Here is a 20,074-nt window from a genome sequence, read left to right as displayed (position 1 = left end):
AAAAAGTTTATCCAGGGTAGACATTTCTTTCCTTTTTGTAAATTTATAAAAATAATTTTAATGAAAGAATTATTATGAACCTTACATGAAATAGCCTAATTAAGGTATACATCAAAATGTTAACAAAAACAACTCTTGGATCAACAGATTGATCTGGACCCATCTGGAATCCCCCGTAACAGATAAAATTTCCAGCATGGGTAAAACCAATAGAAACACCAGTCTGATTTGCAAGAAAGTATAATTTAGCATGAAAAAGGAGCACAACTTTGGCAAAACTTATTTCAAGATTATAAGTCCTTTTAAAATCGCATCACATCTTGATAGCAATCATACTTAATTGAATAGCTTTGGAAATCTAACACAAGCTGACAAGCAGGTCATCATGATAATAGCTCTATTTTTTTAAGAAAGAAGTAAGATTGAAATCTAAAGGAAAGCACTAACTATTTCATTTTCTATATCAAATATGTTTACCTGTAGGTTATTTTCTATATCAAATATGTTTACCTGTAGGTTATTTTCTATATCAAATATGTTTGCCTGTAGGTTATTTTCTATATCAAATATGTTTGCCTATAGGTTATTTTCTATATCAAATATGTTTACCTGTAGGTTATTTTCTATATCAAATATGTTTACCTGTAGGTTATTTTCTATATCAAATATGTTTACCTGTAGGTTATTTTCTATATCAAATATGTTTGCCTGTAGGTTATTTTCTATATCAAATATGTTTACCTGTAGGTTATTTTCTACATCAAATATGTTTACCTGTAGGTTATTTTCTATATCAAATATGTTTACCTGTAGGTTATTTTCTATATCAAATATGTTTACCTGTAGGTTATTTTCTAAATCAAATATGTTTACCTGTAGGTTATTTTCTATATCAAATATGTTACCTGTAGGTTATTTTCTATATCAAATAATTATGTTTACCTGTAGGTTATTTTCTATATCAAATATGTTTACCTGTAGGTTATTTTCTATATCAAATATGTTTACCTGTAGGTAAATGCTCTAAATGATTATGAGAGACGTCAAATGTACTCAGGTGCACTAAACACCCTATACCCTTTGGTAATTCACGTATCTTGTTCTCTCGCAATGTGAACATTGTTAAATTCTGAAAATATAACAAGTGATAATATAAATATAGGAATATAGACATTTTTATCATAGCTTCATGTTAATGACTGGAATATCCAATATTAGTTATCTACCTTGGTCTGTGATGTTATGTATAAGTGACAATAGCTGTCCATAAGACATTAAATACCTGCTAAACTCAAAATACAAGCTAACAACTACCGCACCTGCATCTATATAGCAACGCTAGACTTAAAAGCAAACAAATAAAAGGTTTAAACAATTCTTTAAAAAGGAAATCAAAGAAGTTTTACATCTAAAACTGTGCACATGGTCAAAATTTCATAGCTGTTCATCTAAGGACAAGAAAGTAGGTCACTTTATCAAAATCAAAGTTCAATTTTTCAGCACGTAGGTCAAATTTCATAGCTATAAAAAAAGAAATGCCACTGAAGGAATCCTGAAGGTATTTCTTTTTTTTAAAGTAACAGTTGAGAAGAGTTGTTTAATTTGTTCCTCATTTTGCAGACTCATCTAATGGGCTAAATAATACACTGATACACTTAGATGACATTTAATTTGAATCATGTCCTTATTGCAATACACAGTAATACATTCTTGCCTATCATGCCCTTATTGCAATAAACAGAAATAAATTCCTGCCTATCATGTCCTTACTGCAATAAACAGTAATACATTCTTGCCTATCATGTCCTTATTGCAATTAACATTAATACATTCCTGCCTATCATGTATTTATTACAATAAACAGAAATACATTCCTGCCTATCATGTATTTATTATAATAAACAGAAATACATTCCTGCCTATCATGTATTTATTACAATAAACAGAAATGCATTCCTGCCTATCATGTATTTATTATAATAAACAGAAATACATTCCTGCCTATCATGTATTTATTACAATAAACAGTAATACATTCTTGCCTATCATGTCCTTATTACAATAAACAGTAATACATTCCCGCCTATCAGTATTAAGATTTTTCCTTCTAACAAAAAGCCAAATCTCAATAATGCCAAACTCAATATAATGCATTTTGAAACTGTTAATGTATTTTCAAGGCATTGTTCAGCCACATTTCCTTTATTCATATAAAATACATTCATGCTAAGTGTCTTAAACAACTGACTACATGTATAATAAAATTTCTTATTAGAAAGTGTTATTTTAACTACACTGTAATCTGTCACATGACCTATTTTTGACCTAAAAATTCAAGTACCACAACAAGTATACTTGTACATCAGTTAAGTTAGTGTAACAAAAATAACCAAGAGAAACAAAAAAATTTATAGAATGAGAGCACACAGTATTTAAACTGCATACTTCTATTTTTTACAGGAAAGGTGCCGACAAATTTCTCAATATCAAGTGACATTTAACATTCACATTTGGCACGGTGGTCTTGATGTGCAGCACACACTCTGTTATGTGCCACACGTGTGTTGCGCGTAAAACGATTGTGATTTATCAAGAACAAAAACATAGCAACACTATAAACGACAAAATAAATTAGGAAACAAAAAACAAAACTTTTTATCTATAATCAGCCTTGTCAAGTCAATTAGAACTGATAAGACCTGTTCAACAAAACTAGGCATTGGATCTGACATTTAATAAACACTTCCATTTAAAAAAGTATAAACAATAGTACATTTAGGAAAGGAGCAGAATTATAAAAGTATATAAATCAGTACTGTAAATAAAGTTATGTTAAGGACATCTCTATCTATATAATCTGGTGACTATGATGAATACTATAATTATACAATGCATCATTGTTATACTCATATACATATACATTCAAAAACACCAATGACAGTTCGGACAAGTTCATTGGTGAGGAGGTTTTGGAGGGGGGAGGGGAGTGGGGGCAGTTTTGTTTGCACGTTTTTTAAGGATAAAAATCTTCCTTCATGTCTTCAAGTATGATATATCTGATTATTGAGTGATATAATGGGTCAACTGTAGTTCATGTTTCAGTACACAGATAATATGTATTTGTGTACTTGAAAAGCTATTCTTATACAAGATGTTTGTTTTATACTAAGAACAACTGTGTTCTCTTGCAAAAAAAATCTATTTCATGTAACGGTTTCAGGAACTAAAAGTTTGCATTCTGCAATTTTTTAATATTTTACAGAAAATTCAATCTGAAAATCTTGCAATACATGAATAAGCATAAGTGATTTTTCTTACTTAGCCTCAGTATTTCAAATATTTTAATATTTCTACCTTTTTTTTCCAGGCCCTATGCTCACTAAAAAGATCAGGATCAGTATCAAATGGTCCTTATTTTATTTACATTGCTTTAAATACCTAAAATTGATTGTATTTTGCTAAAATTTAAATTATACATGTACATAAACAAAATGTAAAACATTGCTGAACTCTATTTTGGAATGAAAAATAATCTGATCAGAAAATGTGAATAAATTTTCGAATCAAGATCAAAATTTAAATCAACTGTAAAATTGCCCATATCTTGTAAAATAAAAATTAATTTATTTTAAATCATATAAACATGCTATTTTAATCTATGAGGAGAATATTTAATTTTTAATTTTGATGCTATCTTGATCCTGATTCTTAAAACTTTTTTAGAGACATCCGGGTTAGGGCCTTAATATAGGGACTCATAATTAATATTAAAGTTGAACCAGACATTTCTGAATAAAATTGTGACTCAAAAAGTGATATTTATTGATGTCCAAGAGTATTGTGTATAAGACTAGATTACTTATTGATCTCACAACCAGTTAATGTGCATCTCAATGATATTGCAATCTCTGGTAACAGTATTGTAAATGATGCTAATTGAACAACTTCTTATACACCAACTCCTGGGGTCTGATATGTTAAAAATGCTAAATGACCAAAAATGAAAATCTGCAAGCAGTTACAGGGGCAGTACAGGAAGCCTACAGGTCTTAAAATGAAGAGAAGAAAATACATCAAAATTTGATTAATTTATTTGGGATAGTAAATTTAAGTTCTGGGCAAGCAACTTCTACAGTTATTGAAGGGCAAGTATTTGTTGACAATCAAGGGTAGGCAAGTCTGTCAAGCATCAGGCCTTAAAGCGTAAATAACAGCAAATATAATCATAGCGTAAGTTATATAAGAACAAGAAACATGGCAATGCCATGAAACCAGGTTTTCAATTATCACCATTGTAGATAAATATTGGTAGTTGAAATACAAATACAAGCAACAAATTGTAACACTATGTGCAATGTAAATCATGAATAATGTAGGAGGAATTGCACACAGAAGAAGAATTCACTATATATTCTGTATAAGGAAAAAAAACAAAGGGCCATAATTAGGTAAAAAATTATCCAATCACAAAACCCCGACAATATGCGCCAGGGCACTTGATGACAAGGCTTCTGTGAAAGTTTGAACAAAATCCTTTGAGAAATGTAGGAGGAGTTGCGTACAGAAGAAGTTGTTCACTATATATTCTGTATAAGGAAAAAAAAAAAACGCCATAATTAGGTCAAATATTATCTAATCACAAAACCCCGACAATACGCGCCAGGGCACTTGATAACAAAGCTTCTGTGAAAGTTTGGTCAAAATCCTTTGAGAAATGTAGGAGGAGTTGCGCACAGATGAAATTGTTCACTATATATTCTGTATAAGGAAATAAAAACAAAGGGCCATAATTAGGTCAAATATTATACAATCACAAAACGCTGACAATATGCCCCAGGGCACTTGATGACAAAGCTTCTGTGAAAGTTTGGTAAAAATCCGTAAAGAAATGTAAGAGTTGCGCACAGAAGAAATTGTTCACTATATATATTCTATATAAGGAAAAAAAAACAAAGGGCCATACTTAGGTCAAACATTATCCAATCACAAAAACAATATGGGCCAGGGCACTTGATGACAAAGGTCCTGTGAAAGTTTGGTCAAAATACGTTGAGAAATGTAGGAGGAGTTACGTACAGAAAAAATTGTTAACTATATATTCTGTATAAGGAAAAAACAAAGGGCCATAATTAGGTCAAATTATTATCCAATCACAAAACCCCGATAATATGCGCCAGGGCACTTGATGACAAAGGTTCTGTGAAAGTTTAGTCAAAATCTGTTGAGAAATGTAGGAGGAGTTGCGCACAGAAGAAATTGTTTACGCCCGTCCGCCCGCCCATCTGCCCGCCGACATACCTCAATCTAATAACCAGTTTTTTCCTTCGGAAAACCTGGTTAAAAATGAACATTCTTTTTATTCCTGAAAATTGTAATCTGCCAAGTGCAATTCAGTTGATAGCACTGTATTCAAAGCAGTTACCATAATCTCTAAACTACATGATTTGAATTTGCATGTACAAGTTGAGCATAAATATACATAAATATTAGATATATATAGTCTACAGTGTTTGCTATTTAGTCAGTACATGACTACATGTTTCGAAATTTCATCTAAAATGATGAATAGTTTTGTACAGATTGAAAGATTGGCATCTACAAGGTGTTTTAAATTATAAAACAGTAGGCACATCCAGTTGCCAAAAAAAAAAAGTTTGGAAGTGATAAATCCATGTACGGAAGAAAAACAAAGTGTTAACTGCCAACATTTCTGAAAAAGACACACTCAAAACTAGGCCTTTTAAACAAGTCAAACATCCAACAAAGTCCTATTCTTTCCCACTTTAGATGACAAGATATGTATGCACCTATCCGATTCTTATAGGAATATTTCATATCAAACTCTTACAACTGGTGAGCTAAGAATATTTTATTTTAGAATACTAAAAATTTTACTCAGCTACCGTCGTCTGCTCCCCACTGCCAAACCAATAACATTGATTACATGTTATGTTACATATTAATCAACCATGGGTATACGACGATGCTCAGTTACATAAGCCGACAAAAAAGTGAAGATAACTTACAGTTAGATTCCTAATACCGTCACCAACTGTTTTTATTCTGTTAAATCTAATCAACAGTGTTGTCAGAGATCTCAACTGGTAAACCACCTCTGGAATCTGTAAATATATGAATACATTCATTTCTTTTATTATTAGATTCCATTTGTGTTTTCGTTTGTCTATAAAGTGCATGGGTATATTTGTTGATATTGTCTGAATATTATTTTAGCTTTTTGTGTTGGATATATTTATGAGCAAAATGGAATTTGAAGAAATCCTTTAGTACACCTTCAAAACTTAATAAAACATTGTACATATCAACTATTTTGAAATTTGTTTTCATTATCAATCTTGATCATATTTCAGACAATTTTGTTATTCAACATAATCTGAATGATATACGTCATTAATAAAATTTACCGTATGTGGAAACATGACTTCCCTATGCAGCCTATTTGCAAATAATAGTGATAATTAGAACATCGCAAATAATACCAGATTTAGTTTTATATTATCAGTCAGTCGAGGAAACTAACTTGAAAGGGATAACAATGAGCTGACATTTATATTGTTCAATAAACCCATAGTTAAACTATTTTTTAAAGAAAATCAATGTATTTTCACAAGCAAATGTATGGTAATAAAAAAAACCCGCACCTCTGTGAGTCTATTATGCCTAAGATCTAGCAATCTCAATTTCTTCAAATCCTCCATTGTATCGGGTAGATTTGTCAAAGAGTTTTCATTCAATGCAAACGTCTCCAGGTTCACCAGGCAACCAATCTCTATTGGCAGTTGAACAATCTTGTTTCCATAGAGATACAATTCTTTTAAGTGAACTAATTCTTTCACAGTTGGTGGTATCACAGTAATCTAAAACAAATATATTTTTTTTTTAATCTTAATTTGTTAGTTATTAAAAAAATGACTCTGAAAAAAAAAACTCTTCTATATAGGTCAGTCAAACCATTTTTAAAGTGTGTAAAGCAATACATGTTTATCTGCTATGTGTAGTGTACAAAGTTATTGTTTGAATATTGATAAAAAAAAATTCATAATACATTATGGAAGAAATATGTTTCCATATTTACCAAAGGATTCAAGGCAAATGCATGAAATCATTGTTAAATTGTTTTAAAATCCTATTTAAAACAGCATAGCAGCCTAATATTTAGGTCCAGAACATTTATCTGTTTATGTACAATATTCATGTGTGTTAATTAAACTTAGACATACTATAAATGTTCATGTACAATATTCATTTGTGTTTATTAAACTTAGATATATTATATGTTACAACAAGGGTGCCATAGTCACAAAATACGCCCGTTTACGAAAGCTTTAGATGGAGATGGGGGCATTATGGATAAGTGTTATCTAGCAAGCAAGTTTTTATTCTTGGCACTGTGTTGTTAAATGAACCTTAAAACAAATCAGTAGGGAAGATATGCACAGGATGTGTGACCTTGACCTTGGTCGCAGGGACCTGAATTTTATGCACGGCACTCAGCCTCACAATGATGAACATTTGTGCCAAATTATATTGAAATCCCTCTATGCATGTAGAAGTTTTGCTCCAGACAAGCGTTTTTCTATGAGCTCTAACTGTGACCTTCACCTTTGACCTAGAGACTTGGTTCATGTGCAGGGCACTACGTCTCATGGTGGTGAACAATTCTATACAGTAACATTAAAATTCCTCCATGCATGTAGAAAATATGCTCTGGACAACATCTGGATATTTAATCATCTCCAGTGACCTTGACCTTGCAAATATTAACCTAAATTAAATGTGTCACACCTGTAGTCATGATAGTTACCATTTGTGCTACAATCAATCAATAAATGATGACTAAATAGTCCCTATACACATCTTCAAATTTTTATCTGAACTTTGACCTCTATGTGTAACCTTGACTTTGGTCGCAGGGATCTGAATTTTGCGTGCGACACTCAGCCTCACAATGGTGAACATTTGTGCCAAGTTATATTGAAATCCCCCTATGAATGTAGAAGTTCCGGACAAGCGTTTTTCAATGAGCTCTAAGTGTGACCTTGACCTTTGACCTGGAGACCTGGATCATGCATGGAGCAATACATATCATGGTGGTGAACATTTCCATAAAGTATTATAACAAGAGCTGTCCGTAAGACAGCGCGCTCGACTTTTTTATTGCTTGCCAATAAAAAAAGTTTTTGCAGTAAAAGGCAATACAAGAATCTCTGTATTTTTAAAGTGAACTAGTTGTTTGATACCCTTGAATATTACAGCAATGTTTATATGACATAATTTATGGTAAAGTGAACAAGTGGATAGGAATGAATTTTTTTAGATTTTTTAAGTTTTTTAGTGCTTGCCTATAATACAAAACATTGACAGTTAAGGGCCATAATTCAAATAAAATCTTTGACAGAATTACCTTCTCCTGGACATGTTTGGGAATCATGATTGTAAACAAGTATTCCAACTTTCAAATTAATATCTCAAACAGTTCAGTCAAAAAGTGGACTGGTACTAAAAACTTAACCAAGATTCTAAGTCGATAAAAGGCCTTAATTTTTAAAACAAATCCTTGACAGAGTTACCTTCTCTTGCGTACAGATGGGGGTAATGATGTGAAATAGCATTAAAAGTTTCAAAGCAATATCTCAAAGGGTTAAGGCAATAAGTGGATTTTACCCATATTCAATGTATTTTCTAAGTCAAAAAGGGGCATAATTCTGTCAAAACCTTGACAGAGTTATGTCCTTTCTTGTCTGTTGATGAAGGTCGTGATGGTAAACAAGTATGGTCAGTTTCAAAGCAATACCTCCAATGGTTTTGAAATAAAGTGAGGTGGTACAAAAAACTTAACCAAGCTCAATACACTTTCTAAGTCAAAAAAGGGCCATAATTCTGTCAAAAACCTTGACAGAGTTATGTACTCTTGTCTGTAGATGGAGGTTATGATGGTGAACAAGTATGGTAAGTTTCAAAGCCATACTTGTAATACTTCTGAAATAAAGTGGGGTGGTACGAAAAACTTAACCAAGGTGTGACGCCAACGCCGACGCCGGGGCGAGTAGGATAGCTCCCCTTTTCATAGAAAAGTCGAGCTAAAAATTCTTCCATACATGTAGGAGATATGCTCCAGACAAAATCTGGATATTTCACCATCTTTAGTGACCTTGACCTTGTATATATTGACCTAAATTATATGTATCACAGCCATAGTCTTGATAATGACCATTTGTGTTACAATCACTCAATAAATGATGACTAAATGGTCCATATACACATCTTCATATTTTTATCTGAACTTTGACCTCTATGTGTGACCTTGACCTTGGTCGCAAGGACCTGAATCTTGCGCGTGACACTTCGCCTCACAATGGTGAACATTTGTGCCAAGTAATATTGAAATCCCTCTATACATGTGGAAGTTTTGCTCCGGACAAGCATTTTTCAATGAGCTCTAAGTGTGACCTTGACCTTTGACCTAGAGACCTGGTTCATGTGCGCGACACTGCTCCTCATAGTGGTGAACATTTCTATGAAGTTTCATTAAAATCCCTCCATACATGTAGGAGATATGCTCCGGACAAAATTGGATGCCGCCCGCCCGCCAGGGGCGTTCCCATAATACGTCCCGTTTTTCAAACGGGCGTATAAAAATGTTCGAAATTATTTTTTCCCATAGGATTGCAGTTACAAGTATTAAAATGAATTGTAACAAATTTAATTTGGTCAATTTATTAAAGTGTAATATATACAGTGTATACATATATCTGCTGCCTTTATATCATTAAATTATTGTTACAACTTAAATTAAATACTTCCAAATTACCTGTATGAAAGAAATATGTTTGTATATTTCCTTAAAAGCAAATGGCGAATCAGGAAATTATTGCTAAATGGTTAAACCCCTACTTGTACTGGCAGTACAATATTTTGTTCCTCAACATTTTATTCTCTTTATACTTAATATTCATGTGTGTTATATAAAAAGAAACATTCTACATTACACAAAACAAAAAAGATTATAGAAACAACCTTGTTTTACCATTTATGATTTATAAATTTAAAGAAAAAAAATATTTTTTCAGGCATAGCTTTATATTTGGTGTACATAGTAAATAGACTTTTATAAAAAAAAATTTCAAACACTAAATTGAAAGATCCCTACTCTGACCTTCAATTTGAATAACAATAGATTTAACCACAAACATTGACATGTGCTCTTTTGTAAACAAAATGTTGTTGTGAAATTCTTATTGAATCCACTAATGTGATAATTACAATTAGACAGGTCAGGGATCTATGCATTGCCAAGTGTTCATGACTGTCATTTGATACACATGAAAATTTTAAAATTAAATACAACTTTGAAAAAAAAACAACATATCAATGATATGTTGGAACAATCCATTATTAAAAGGAGGGCTTATCTGACCTTAAAATAAAATTAAACCCTTTCTCTTCCAGAACAGAAAGTGATTGGTCGCATCAAATTCAAAACTGAGGTACCATCATAATAATCGCAATAGTTTGTAGTAAGAAAGAGTATTACATACCTGTGATTTACTCAGATCTAATCGAGTTGACTGATCTTCTTTACATTTCTTGAAAACTTTTCCCACATCCTGTGAAGAAATTCAAAATATCTTACTTACAGATTTGTAGCTATTCTTTAAATTGAACTATATGTTCTTTTTCAGAAAATCAGGCAGATAAACTGCGAGTAAAGTAGTGAATCAATAGCTTAATACGCTAATGCTCTATAAACTGAGCAAAAAGGCCGAAATTAATGTTGTCCTAGTTAAACAAAAAGTTCCAGGCCTAGTCACAATGATGTTACACATTATGTATTTTATGTTACTCAGACTGAACCGACTCTTGATTAGTCTTAGTGATCTGTTTAGAAACGGGGAATAATTTGGTAAAAATCAATGCAAAGCTTAGTCTTGGTGGTAAGTGACCAACAGTTATGATCCCAAATACAACTGCAGATTAAAGTGAATACCGTCAGTGGTTGCAGAGACAGGACTAGCATGCAAAATATTAACCAGGTCTTGTCAAAATCTGCAATTGGGTAACTCACTAAATTATGAAATATGGGTCTTTAACAGTGACTACCCAAAGACATGTGTTAAGCTTTAAGTGAAAATATTACTGAATAACGATAATGATTATAGATATATGAAGTTAAATGCTAAATTTTCAATGCAACTGTGGCTGTGAATAGGAATTCTGTATTACTATTAGGATAGCGGCTAGCCACAATATTCTACATTATAGTGGAGCTAAAAATAATTGCATAGTTATAATTTCCATGTTATTTGCGATTAATGGCCAATTTTTCAGTAATTTTCACCATATTTCTACTGCGTTACTAACGCAGTAAGGGTTAATTTTGCATATTTTAACCTCTTTTTTGTAATTTACATCGATTTTAAGTGCCATTTGAAATGTGCATATTATTTTCTCTGTCAGCTTAACAATATTTTACTTTTGAATACATTTTCAAAATTTTCATGAACATTAGCAGGAATCTGGAGGCATGCTGCTTTAATACTTATTTTTACGTTTCTTGTCTGTAATAAATCCTTTTTAAATATAACAAGATATGTTTGTAAAACATGTATGCCCCCTATCAGCAGCCAATTATTCATGTGATAAGGTAATTATGCATGACTTCTGACCCAGTGATCAAACAATTAATAAGGGTTATCAAGTATCTACTGGTCATGACCTTGACCTTTGACCCCTTGACCCAAAACTCAATAGGGGTCATCTGCTGGTCAAGACAAATCATCATACAAAGTTTGAAGTTCCTAGGCCTAAGCGTTTTTACTTAATTGATCAGAAACCGTTTTTACTTTACAAGGTCAATGTGACCTTGACCTTTGACCCCTTGACCCCAAAATCAATAGGGGTCATTTGCTGGTCATGACTAATCACCATGCCAAGTTTGAAGTTTCCTAGGCCTAAGGGTTCTTTTATTATTGATCCGAAACCCTTTTAACATACAAGGTCAATGTGACCTTGACCTTTGACCCCAAAATCAATAGGGGTCATCTGCTGATCATGACCAATCACTATGCCAAGTTTGAAGTTATAGGCCGAAGTGTTCTTTAGTTATTGATCAGAAACCGTTTTTACTTACAAGGTCAATGTGACCTTGACCTTTGACCCCTTGATCCCAAAATCGAAAGGGGTAATCTGCTGGTCATGAACAATCACCATACCAAGTTTGAAGTTCCTTAGGCCTAAGCGTTCTTAAGTTATTGATCAGAAACCGTTTTTACTTACAAGGTCGATGTGACCTTTGACCTTTGACCCTTGACCCAAAACTCAATAGGGGTCATCTGCTGGTCACCACCAATCATCATACAAAGTTTGAAGTTCCTAGGCCTAAGCGTTTTTAGTTAATGATCGGAAAACCGTTTTTACCTACAAGGTCAATGTTACATGACCTTTGACCCCTTGACCCTAAAAACAATAGGTCATCTGCTGGTCATGACCAATCACCATACCAAGTTTGAAGTTCCTAGGCCTAAGGGTTCTTAAGTTATTGATCGGAAAGCATTTTTACCTACAAGGTCAATGTGACCTTTCCCTTTGACCCCTTAACCCAAAATCAGTAGGGGTCATCTACTGATCATGACCAATCACCATACCAAGTTTTGAAGTTCCTAGGCCTAAGGGTTCTTTAGTTATTGATCCGAAACTTTTTTTACCTAAGAGGTCAATGTGACCTTGACCTTTGACCCCTTGACCCCAAAATCAATAGGGGTCATCTACTGATCATGACCAATCACCATATCAAGTTTGTAGTCCCTAGGCCTAAGGGTTCTTTCGTTATTGATCGGAAACCGTTTTTTACCTACAAGGTCAATGTGACCTTGACCTTTGACCCCTTAACTCCAAAATCAATAGGGGTCATCTACTGATCATGACCAATCACCATATCAAGTTTGAAGTCCCTAGGCCTAAGGGTTCTTTCGTTATTGATCGGAAACCGTTTTACCTACAAGGTCAATGTGACCTTGACCTTTGACCACTTAACCCCAAAATCAATAGGGGTCATCTGCTGGTCATAACCAATCACCATACCAAGTTTGAAGTTCCTAGGCCTAAGGGTTCTTTTGTTATTGATCGGAAACCGTTTTTACCCAAGAGGTCAATGTGACCTTGACCTTTGACCCCTTGACCACAAAATCAATAGGGGTCATCTACTGATCATGACCAATCACCATACCAAGTTTGAAGTTCCTAGGCCTTAAGGTTCTTTACTTATTGATCGGAAACCGTTTTTGCTTACAAGGTCAATGTGACCTTGACCTTTGACCCCTTGACCCCAAAATCAATAGGGGTCATCTACTGATCATGACAAATCACCATACCAAGTTTGAAGTTCCTAGGCCTTAAGGTTCTTTAGTTATTGATCGGAAACCGTTTTTGCTTACAAGGTCAATGTGACCTTGACCTTTGACCCCTTGACCCCAAAATCAATAGGGGTCATCTACTTGTCATGACCAATCACCATACCAAGTTTGAAGTTCCTAGGCCTTAAGGTTCTTTAGTTATTGATCGGAAACCGTTTTTGCTTACAAGGTCAATGTGACCTTGACCTTTGACCCCTTGACCCACAAATCAATAGGGGTCATCTACTTGTCATGACCAATCACCATACCAAGTTTGAAGTTCCTAGGCCTAAGGGTTCTTTAGTTATCACTCGGAAACCATTTGGTCTACGGACCGACAGACCGACGGACCGACAAGTGCAAAGCAATATACCCCCTTTTCTTCGAAATGGGGGCATAATTATTAAGGTATAAAATTTAAAAAAAAAGACTTTTCTAGAAAAAATGTTTTATCATTGCACTTACAAGATCTGCTTTAAGTGGGTTCCTATTCCTAATCTGTTTAGGTTGTCGCTGTCCAGGCATCTGAAGGACAACAGACTTTACTACATTGCCGGCCTGTTGGCTGGCAGCAGGATTTGCACATGCTCCACTGCTCTTCTTTTCCTGAAAATATAACAAAACTAAATTAAATCTACAAAGAAATAACCTCCTACAGATCTACAAGTACGCATTAGTTCTTGGCTTTTTCATAATAAAGCCTAGAGATTATATGAATATAATGACACTATGATAGTTATCAGAAAGTTAATAAATCATAAATGTTTGTTTTTGGTAACTGAATAAAAAGCTACATGTATGTATAATATAGAGAAAATAGTGTAAATACATAATATAAAGTTTTCTGATTACTTTAAACATTTGTTTTTTTAGCTAAATCATGAAAAAGGTTCAAGCTTTTAATGGTCTTTGTCTTACAGGTAGTCAACGTAAACATTGATGTGACCCTGGTAGAACTGGAACCAATGATCACTGGTTAGAAATAATCATTTGAGCCGCGTCGCGACAAAACCAACATAATGGGTTTGGGACCAGCATGGATCCAGACCAGCCTGCGCATCAGCGCAGTCTGATCAGGATCCATGCTGTTCGCTTACAAACCCTATATCAAGTAGAGAAACTGACAGCGAACAGCATGGATCCTAATCAGACTGTGCAGATGCGCAGACTGGTCTGGATCCATGCTGGTCGCAAACCCAATATGTTTGTTTTGTCGTGATGCGGCTCATTTTTAAAACTACATGATGACATGTAGGCCACTGCTCAACTTGATTTCTGTTTTAGGCTAAAAATCATCAGTTGCCATAACTTAACTTTTGAGAAAGAAACAGCATGAATTGGACGAAACAATGAAGGTTTTTTTAAATTTTACATAAAAAGCAGACCCCTGTGATTTTCAAATATTAAATAGTATTGGGTAACTATTCGTAAGTATAACTTAAACTTTGGTTTATGAAGATTTTATTACAGTTTGATTGTATAGGAAGCAATAAGCTTATAGATAGTTTATACACTTTTGAATCATTTCCTTTCCTTTCACTTATATATTTCTTGTTAAATTTTCATATGTTAATAAACTAATAGACTATAGTATTTAAATATTGTACAAAATGAAGAAAGAATCAATTACGTTCAGATATAAATTTAATATATAAGCATTCAGCAACAATACCGGGATGTCAAAAAAAGCTCCACTGTATATCCATTTTGTCAAACATCTAACTAAAATTACCAGTCAGTAGTATTTATAACTTAAGTATTAAATTTCTGTCTAGTTTTTAAATTTTGAACAAATATCAACAATAGGGGGGTTTCACTTTCTTTCCTTAACAATTCATCAATTATCTTAAAAAAAAATTCACCCGCACAAAAATGCCTCTGTATGGTTGAATGGCTAGACAGCAAAATGGTGCCAATTTGAAAAATGATATTCAAGAACAGTAACGAAATCTTCATGTGTACCCCAATCACTGTGATATCATTTCTGCTTTCATCCGGTCACAAAACACAATTGGGAACAAAGACAAAATGTTTAAAACGAATTTAAACACTTAAAACTAACCTTTTTTCTATATAAAAGATCTATACAAGTTTGTTTCAGACTTAATTAAGTCTGTAAAAAATGATTATTTAAAAAAAGTCAGTTTATTCACTTGAAGAAAAAAAAAGATGTTAAAATTTAATGAGGCCATAATAGGTGTTATGTTGATTTGTAGATGGATAAGCTAAATATAACTAAAGAATAAACTTTCAATGTTGCCTTTAAAAAGTTCCATCTTTTACCTACAACTAAAATTTCATTAAACCACAAGACATTTTTTTTTTAATTCAATATACAATTAAGCCATGTAAGAATTAAATACCTTATTTCCAGAAAAAATCAAAGATGATGATTCCAGAGAATTTGTAAGGTCATTTACACTAGGGTCACTTTCTGGTCCTGAATTAGCATCTTCCTGTTCCAGAGAAGACATTTTGCTATGTCCTGCAATAGGTACTTCTTTTTCACCAGTAAAATCTGCAAGTCTTGAAGCTACAGCATCATTTCCTTTTCCTTTAGTGCCCTTTTTGGATATTGACATGGCCGGTCATACATTTATGTTGTTTATTGTTTCCTGCCAACTAATAAAAAAAGTAATAGCCTCTTGTAGCCTTTACAAACAATTCACTTGTAACTCCTTCTATTTTCTTTTTCACTACTTGTGCCCAAACATCTAATTTTCATTTAAGTCAGACACATAAATTATCCAGATTGATATCTATTTCGAAACTCTTAGGTAGTGTCACATTCCTTTTCAAAAGAATGTTACTTGAATAGAGTACCAAATATTTGGGTGATGATACTGTTATTATACCGTGACCTTCTACCTACTCACTTAAAGTGTTGCTTTATAAGTGTATTTTGTAACCCACTATAGTAAATTAATATCAGTACTTAAAACTTTGTCCTGTCTGCACACTATGACAAAGGCTTCAGCATTTGATTGGGTGATAAAAACATCTGCATAACTGTTATTGAATAGAAAGTTTAAATCATTTAATCTTTTTTTAACAAAGTAGTTTAAACCAATGAGAATCTGTTTGGTTTAAGTTCACCCAATTAAGAATCAATTAACTGAGCGTAAACCACTTTAAAACTGGTAGTCAACATAGTAACTATTTAAGATCTGTCATGTTGGGAGATATTCTGTGTCACTGATTGTAAAGACAAAAACAACAGACATCAGCTGATATTTCACACAGACCTAACGAGTAGACACATCACATTACATGATCTTCTAGTAGAATCCAAAACGAGGCTGAAACACAAATCAGGAATTTTGTGACCGTCATGGCCCTGAAAAAGAAACAAGGATATTGATTGAGTGCAGAACGTGACGAATACGGGCATTAAAACTTGCGGTCAAAGTTAAATGGGCAACATGCAATCGATGCTACAAATTTATAATATTAAGTGTGATTTGCACATTTTGACAATTTATTTCAGTGACATCGATTTACTTACTATTACTTTAGTAGTTGCGCACAAGACTGCGCAAGAAAATGTAGGAAGTGACGTAAAATCAAGCTTTTCCTTGATACGGATTATACAGGCATGTGTCAAAATTATGTGCATGTTATATTTTACTATGTACACCATGGCTTAGTTTCACATAAGTCAATCTCGCAATAAAGATTTTTTTCTTTCAAGAGAAGGCATGTCTATAATTCATACTGTAAACTATTTGGTAAATTATCTTCCACAATATATAAAAGAAATTGATACAATGAGTTTTGTCACAGTTATAATATAAAGTCCGATGTTATTATGAATTTTAGGCTAGTTGTTCCGATTGCAGACGGAATATTTCATAAACTTAGCGCGCGATCTATTATATTTCAATAGGAATCTTTTCAACTTGGTGCATTATAGAGTCAAAATCACATACAAACTATGTACATGTAAAAAAGAAATATAACTAAAATCCCATGACCAAGCAAAATTTAATAAGTAATTCCAGAGACACTTAAAACTTAATAAAATTAAAATTCATGGTAATTCATGACCTAAACATTTTATTCAACATGGACAATGTTACGATTATAATTTCAAACTCAAACTCAAATAATTTTATTGCATAAAATATACAATATATATTTATAGCACATACGTACAACGAAGACATGGATTTTTTTTCAAGGAGCACAAAAATTCAACTTTAAACGCTTGAATTCATAATAAAACTTAATAATATACTAGTATATAATTTTTTGAATGGGGTGGAAACCGCTGACCTCAGATATGATTTAGATTTTAGATTTACTCAAGCAAATCCCAAAAGACCATAGACCCATGAGGACAACATATGTACAAAAAAATCAACATATGAACATAAAATGTTGATTATATGTATCAAGTATATATTTACTCATTTATTTTTTGGTTAAATATATAACAGTTTATATGCCACATAAATACATGTATAACAAATAGCACATTATATTAAGTAGAAAGACAAGATATGATTCGATATAACATAAGTGGTTTATACCACAGTAAGTAGGTATATGCTTGAAATACAGACCAAAGCTTCAGATTTTAATTTTACTTAAAACACTCGATATAATAATTAAATAAGACTGAAGAAATACATGAAAGTAAATGATAAAATATATGGCAAAATGAAAAAAATATAGGTAGTTAATATAGGTAGTTAAAGTAATGTAAAAAGATCTCACTAAAGAGAGGTGTGACGAAGCCTACGAACGTAAATCAGCCAAGTACACCCAGTTAACTGAAGACTGTAGAAAGAAAGGGTGGAAAGCCTGGCTTTTCCCAGTAGAAGTCGGGACCAGGGGCTTCCCAGCTAAGTCATTGTGGAAGATGCTGACCGAGATAGGAATAACTGGCCATCAGAGAAAGCAAGCCATCCGCTCAGTCAGTAGTGCAGCTGAAAAGGCATCTTGTTGGTTATGGCTAAGGAGAGATGAAAAGAGCTGGTGCTAACTGTCAACACACAGTGGTTTGATCACCCACTGTGGCCCCACCATATTAGAGTGTCCTAGGTATAACGGGGCGAAACACTCGATGATGTATGGCACCTACGCTGACGATGTTGACAGTTCATTTTGCAGTACATTACTGTATGAGAAACATTTCACTCTGGCACTGCCAGTGACCATCAGGAAAGACTGATTGACAACTAGGAAAGTCTAGTGACGCTGGATAGACAGACGACAGCTTGGAAAGACAGGCATCGGGGTAGGAGGGGTTAGCAGCCCTTGCTACATGTCTCATCCGAGACACCTACATACCAGCTACAGACAGAAACAAGAAACAACACCCCCAGAGCCTTCCGAGAGGGGGGGAGGATGAAAGGCTCACCAGGACGGATTCAAGGGAAACAACCGGACTCGTTCAACGGACACTGACTGGGCAGATCGCATCATCTGTTTGCAAGTGTGGGAAGGTGTGTAAAAACGCCAGGGGACTGAAGATCCACCAAGCGAGATCAAAGTGCGGTCAGCATCTACAGCATGAGCAGCGCAAAGGTTCATACCTAAGTGAGACGCAGGAAGACTCCAGCCAGGATAATCACCATAGTGCTGAAGACATCCAAGCTCATGATGAAGGGGCTGACAGCCAGTATCCCAGTTAGATGGAGAAGCAAGCAATACAGACAGCAACACCCAGTCACGTGATGAACCTAGTCAGCGACAACAACCCACTACAGAACGGAAGCCGCAAGTCAAGTGGCCTACACAGGGAGACAAGAAATAATGGCAGCTGTTTGATGGTGACCTTGATACTATACTCAGTGTAGCCCTCCAAGGCGAAGTAGACAGGAAAATACGCACACTCTCAGCTATCACATATGCAGTTGGGAAGGAGAGGTTTGGCATTCAAGAGAAGAAAGCCCCAAAGCCCTTCAAGCCAAATCGCAGGGAGATGGAGATAAAACGCCTAAGAAAGGAACTGCGTTCATTAAGAAAGCAGTATAACAGAGCGACTGAACAGGAGAAGTTTGGTCTCAGCGAGTTAAGGGACATCAACAGAAAGAAGCTAAAGAGCCTGACCACAGCTGAGAGGCTGAGGAAAGGCAGGAAGACAAGAGAGAGACAGAGAGCAGCGTTTATTTCCAACCCGCACAAGTTCTCCAAAACCCTGCTCAGTGATGAGAAGTCAGGAAGACTGACAAGCAGCAAAGAGGAAACTGAGGAGTACCTGAAAACAGCACACGCTGACTCCCAGAGAGATGATCCATTGGGGGAATGCTCGCAGATACGCCCAGTGGACCCACCTGCACATCTATTCACGTTGACTGAACCAACACTGAGAGAAGTTCGTGAGGTGGTGAGGAAGGCCCGATCAGGGTCAGCCCCAGGACCAAGTGGGATCCCTTATAAGGTCTACAAGAACTGCCCGAAGCTGTTGAAGAAACTGTGGTACCTCATCAAGATCGTCTGGCGTAAAGGAACAGTACCTGATTGCTGGAAGGAAGCAGAAGGATGCCTAACACCTAAGGAGAAGAAGTCGGAAAACATCAGCCAGTTCCGAACAATATCCTTGCTGAGTGTAGAGGGCAAGATATTCTTCTCAATTGTCGCCAAGAGGATATCTGCCTTCGTGACAGAAAATGAGTATGTCAACACCGCAGTCCAGAAGGTGGATTCCCTTTTTT

General features: G+C 34.4%; 1 protein-coding gene across 2 annotated transcripts; it reads right to left on the bottom strand.

The window, feature by feature from the left end:
• Positions 1 to 973: 973 nt before the first annotated feature.
• LOC132735473 (leucine-rich repeat protein soc-2 homolog) lies at positions 974 to 16,966 on the bottom strand. Of its 2 annotated transcripts, XM_060722428.1 has the most exons (8): positions 16,918 to 16,960; positions 16,658 to 16,749; positions 15,776 to 16,034; positions 13,878 to 14,018; positions 10,560 to 10,628; positions 6,663 to 6,878; positions 6,027 to 6,122; positions 974 to 1,129 (listed from the first exon to the last, which is right to left on the bottom strand). In XM_060722428.1, exons 3-8 carry the CDS (start codon positions 15,992 to 15,994, stop codon positions 995 to 997), a joined length of 876 nt encoding a protein of 291 aa, XP_060578411.1. In that variant the 5' UTR covers positions 15,995 to 16,034; positions 16,658 to 16,749; positions 16,918 to 16,960; the 3' UTR covers positions 974 to 994. The 2 variants fall into 2 exon arrangements, with proteins under 2 accessions (XP_060578411.1, XP_060578410.1); XM_060722427.1 differs by having other exon boundaries at positions 15,776 to 16,749; positions 16,918 to 16,966.
• Between the last annotated feature and the right edge of the window lie 3,108 nt (positions 16,967 to 20,074).

The sequence above is a fragment of the Ruditapes philippinarum genome, unplaced genomic scaffold (genome assembly GCF_026571515.1).
Source record: "Ruditapes philippinarum isolate M1 unplaced genomic scaffold, ASM2657151v2 ctg16132_1_1_1_1, whole genome shotgun sequence".
Lineage (NCBI taxonomy): Eukaryota > Metazoa > Mollusca > Bivalvia > Venerida > Veneridae > Ruditapes > Ruditapes philippinarum.
Note: the sequence above shows the minus strand (reverse complement) of the source record. Positions and strands in the feature narration are given on the sequence as shown.

Coding starts and splice junctions, on each gene's coding strand:
- LOC132735473 (XM_060722427.1), bottom strand. CDS start 15,994: ATGTCAATATCCAAAAAGGGCACTAAAGGAAAAGGAAATGATGCTGTA. Junction 6,879..10,559: donor TAGATCTGAGTAAATCACAG/GTATGTAATACT, acceptor TATTTGTTTTAG/ATTACTGTGATACCACCAAC. Junction 1,130..6,026: donor ACGGTATTAGGAATCTAACT/GTAAGTTATCTT, acceptor TTATATTTTCAG/AATTTAACAATGTTCACATT.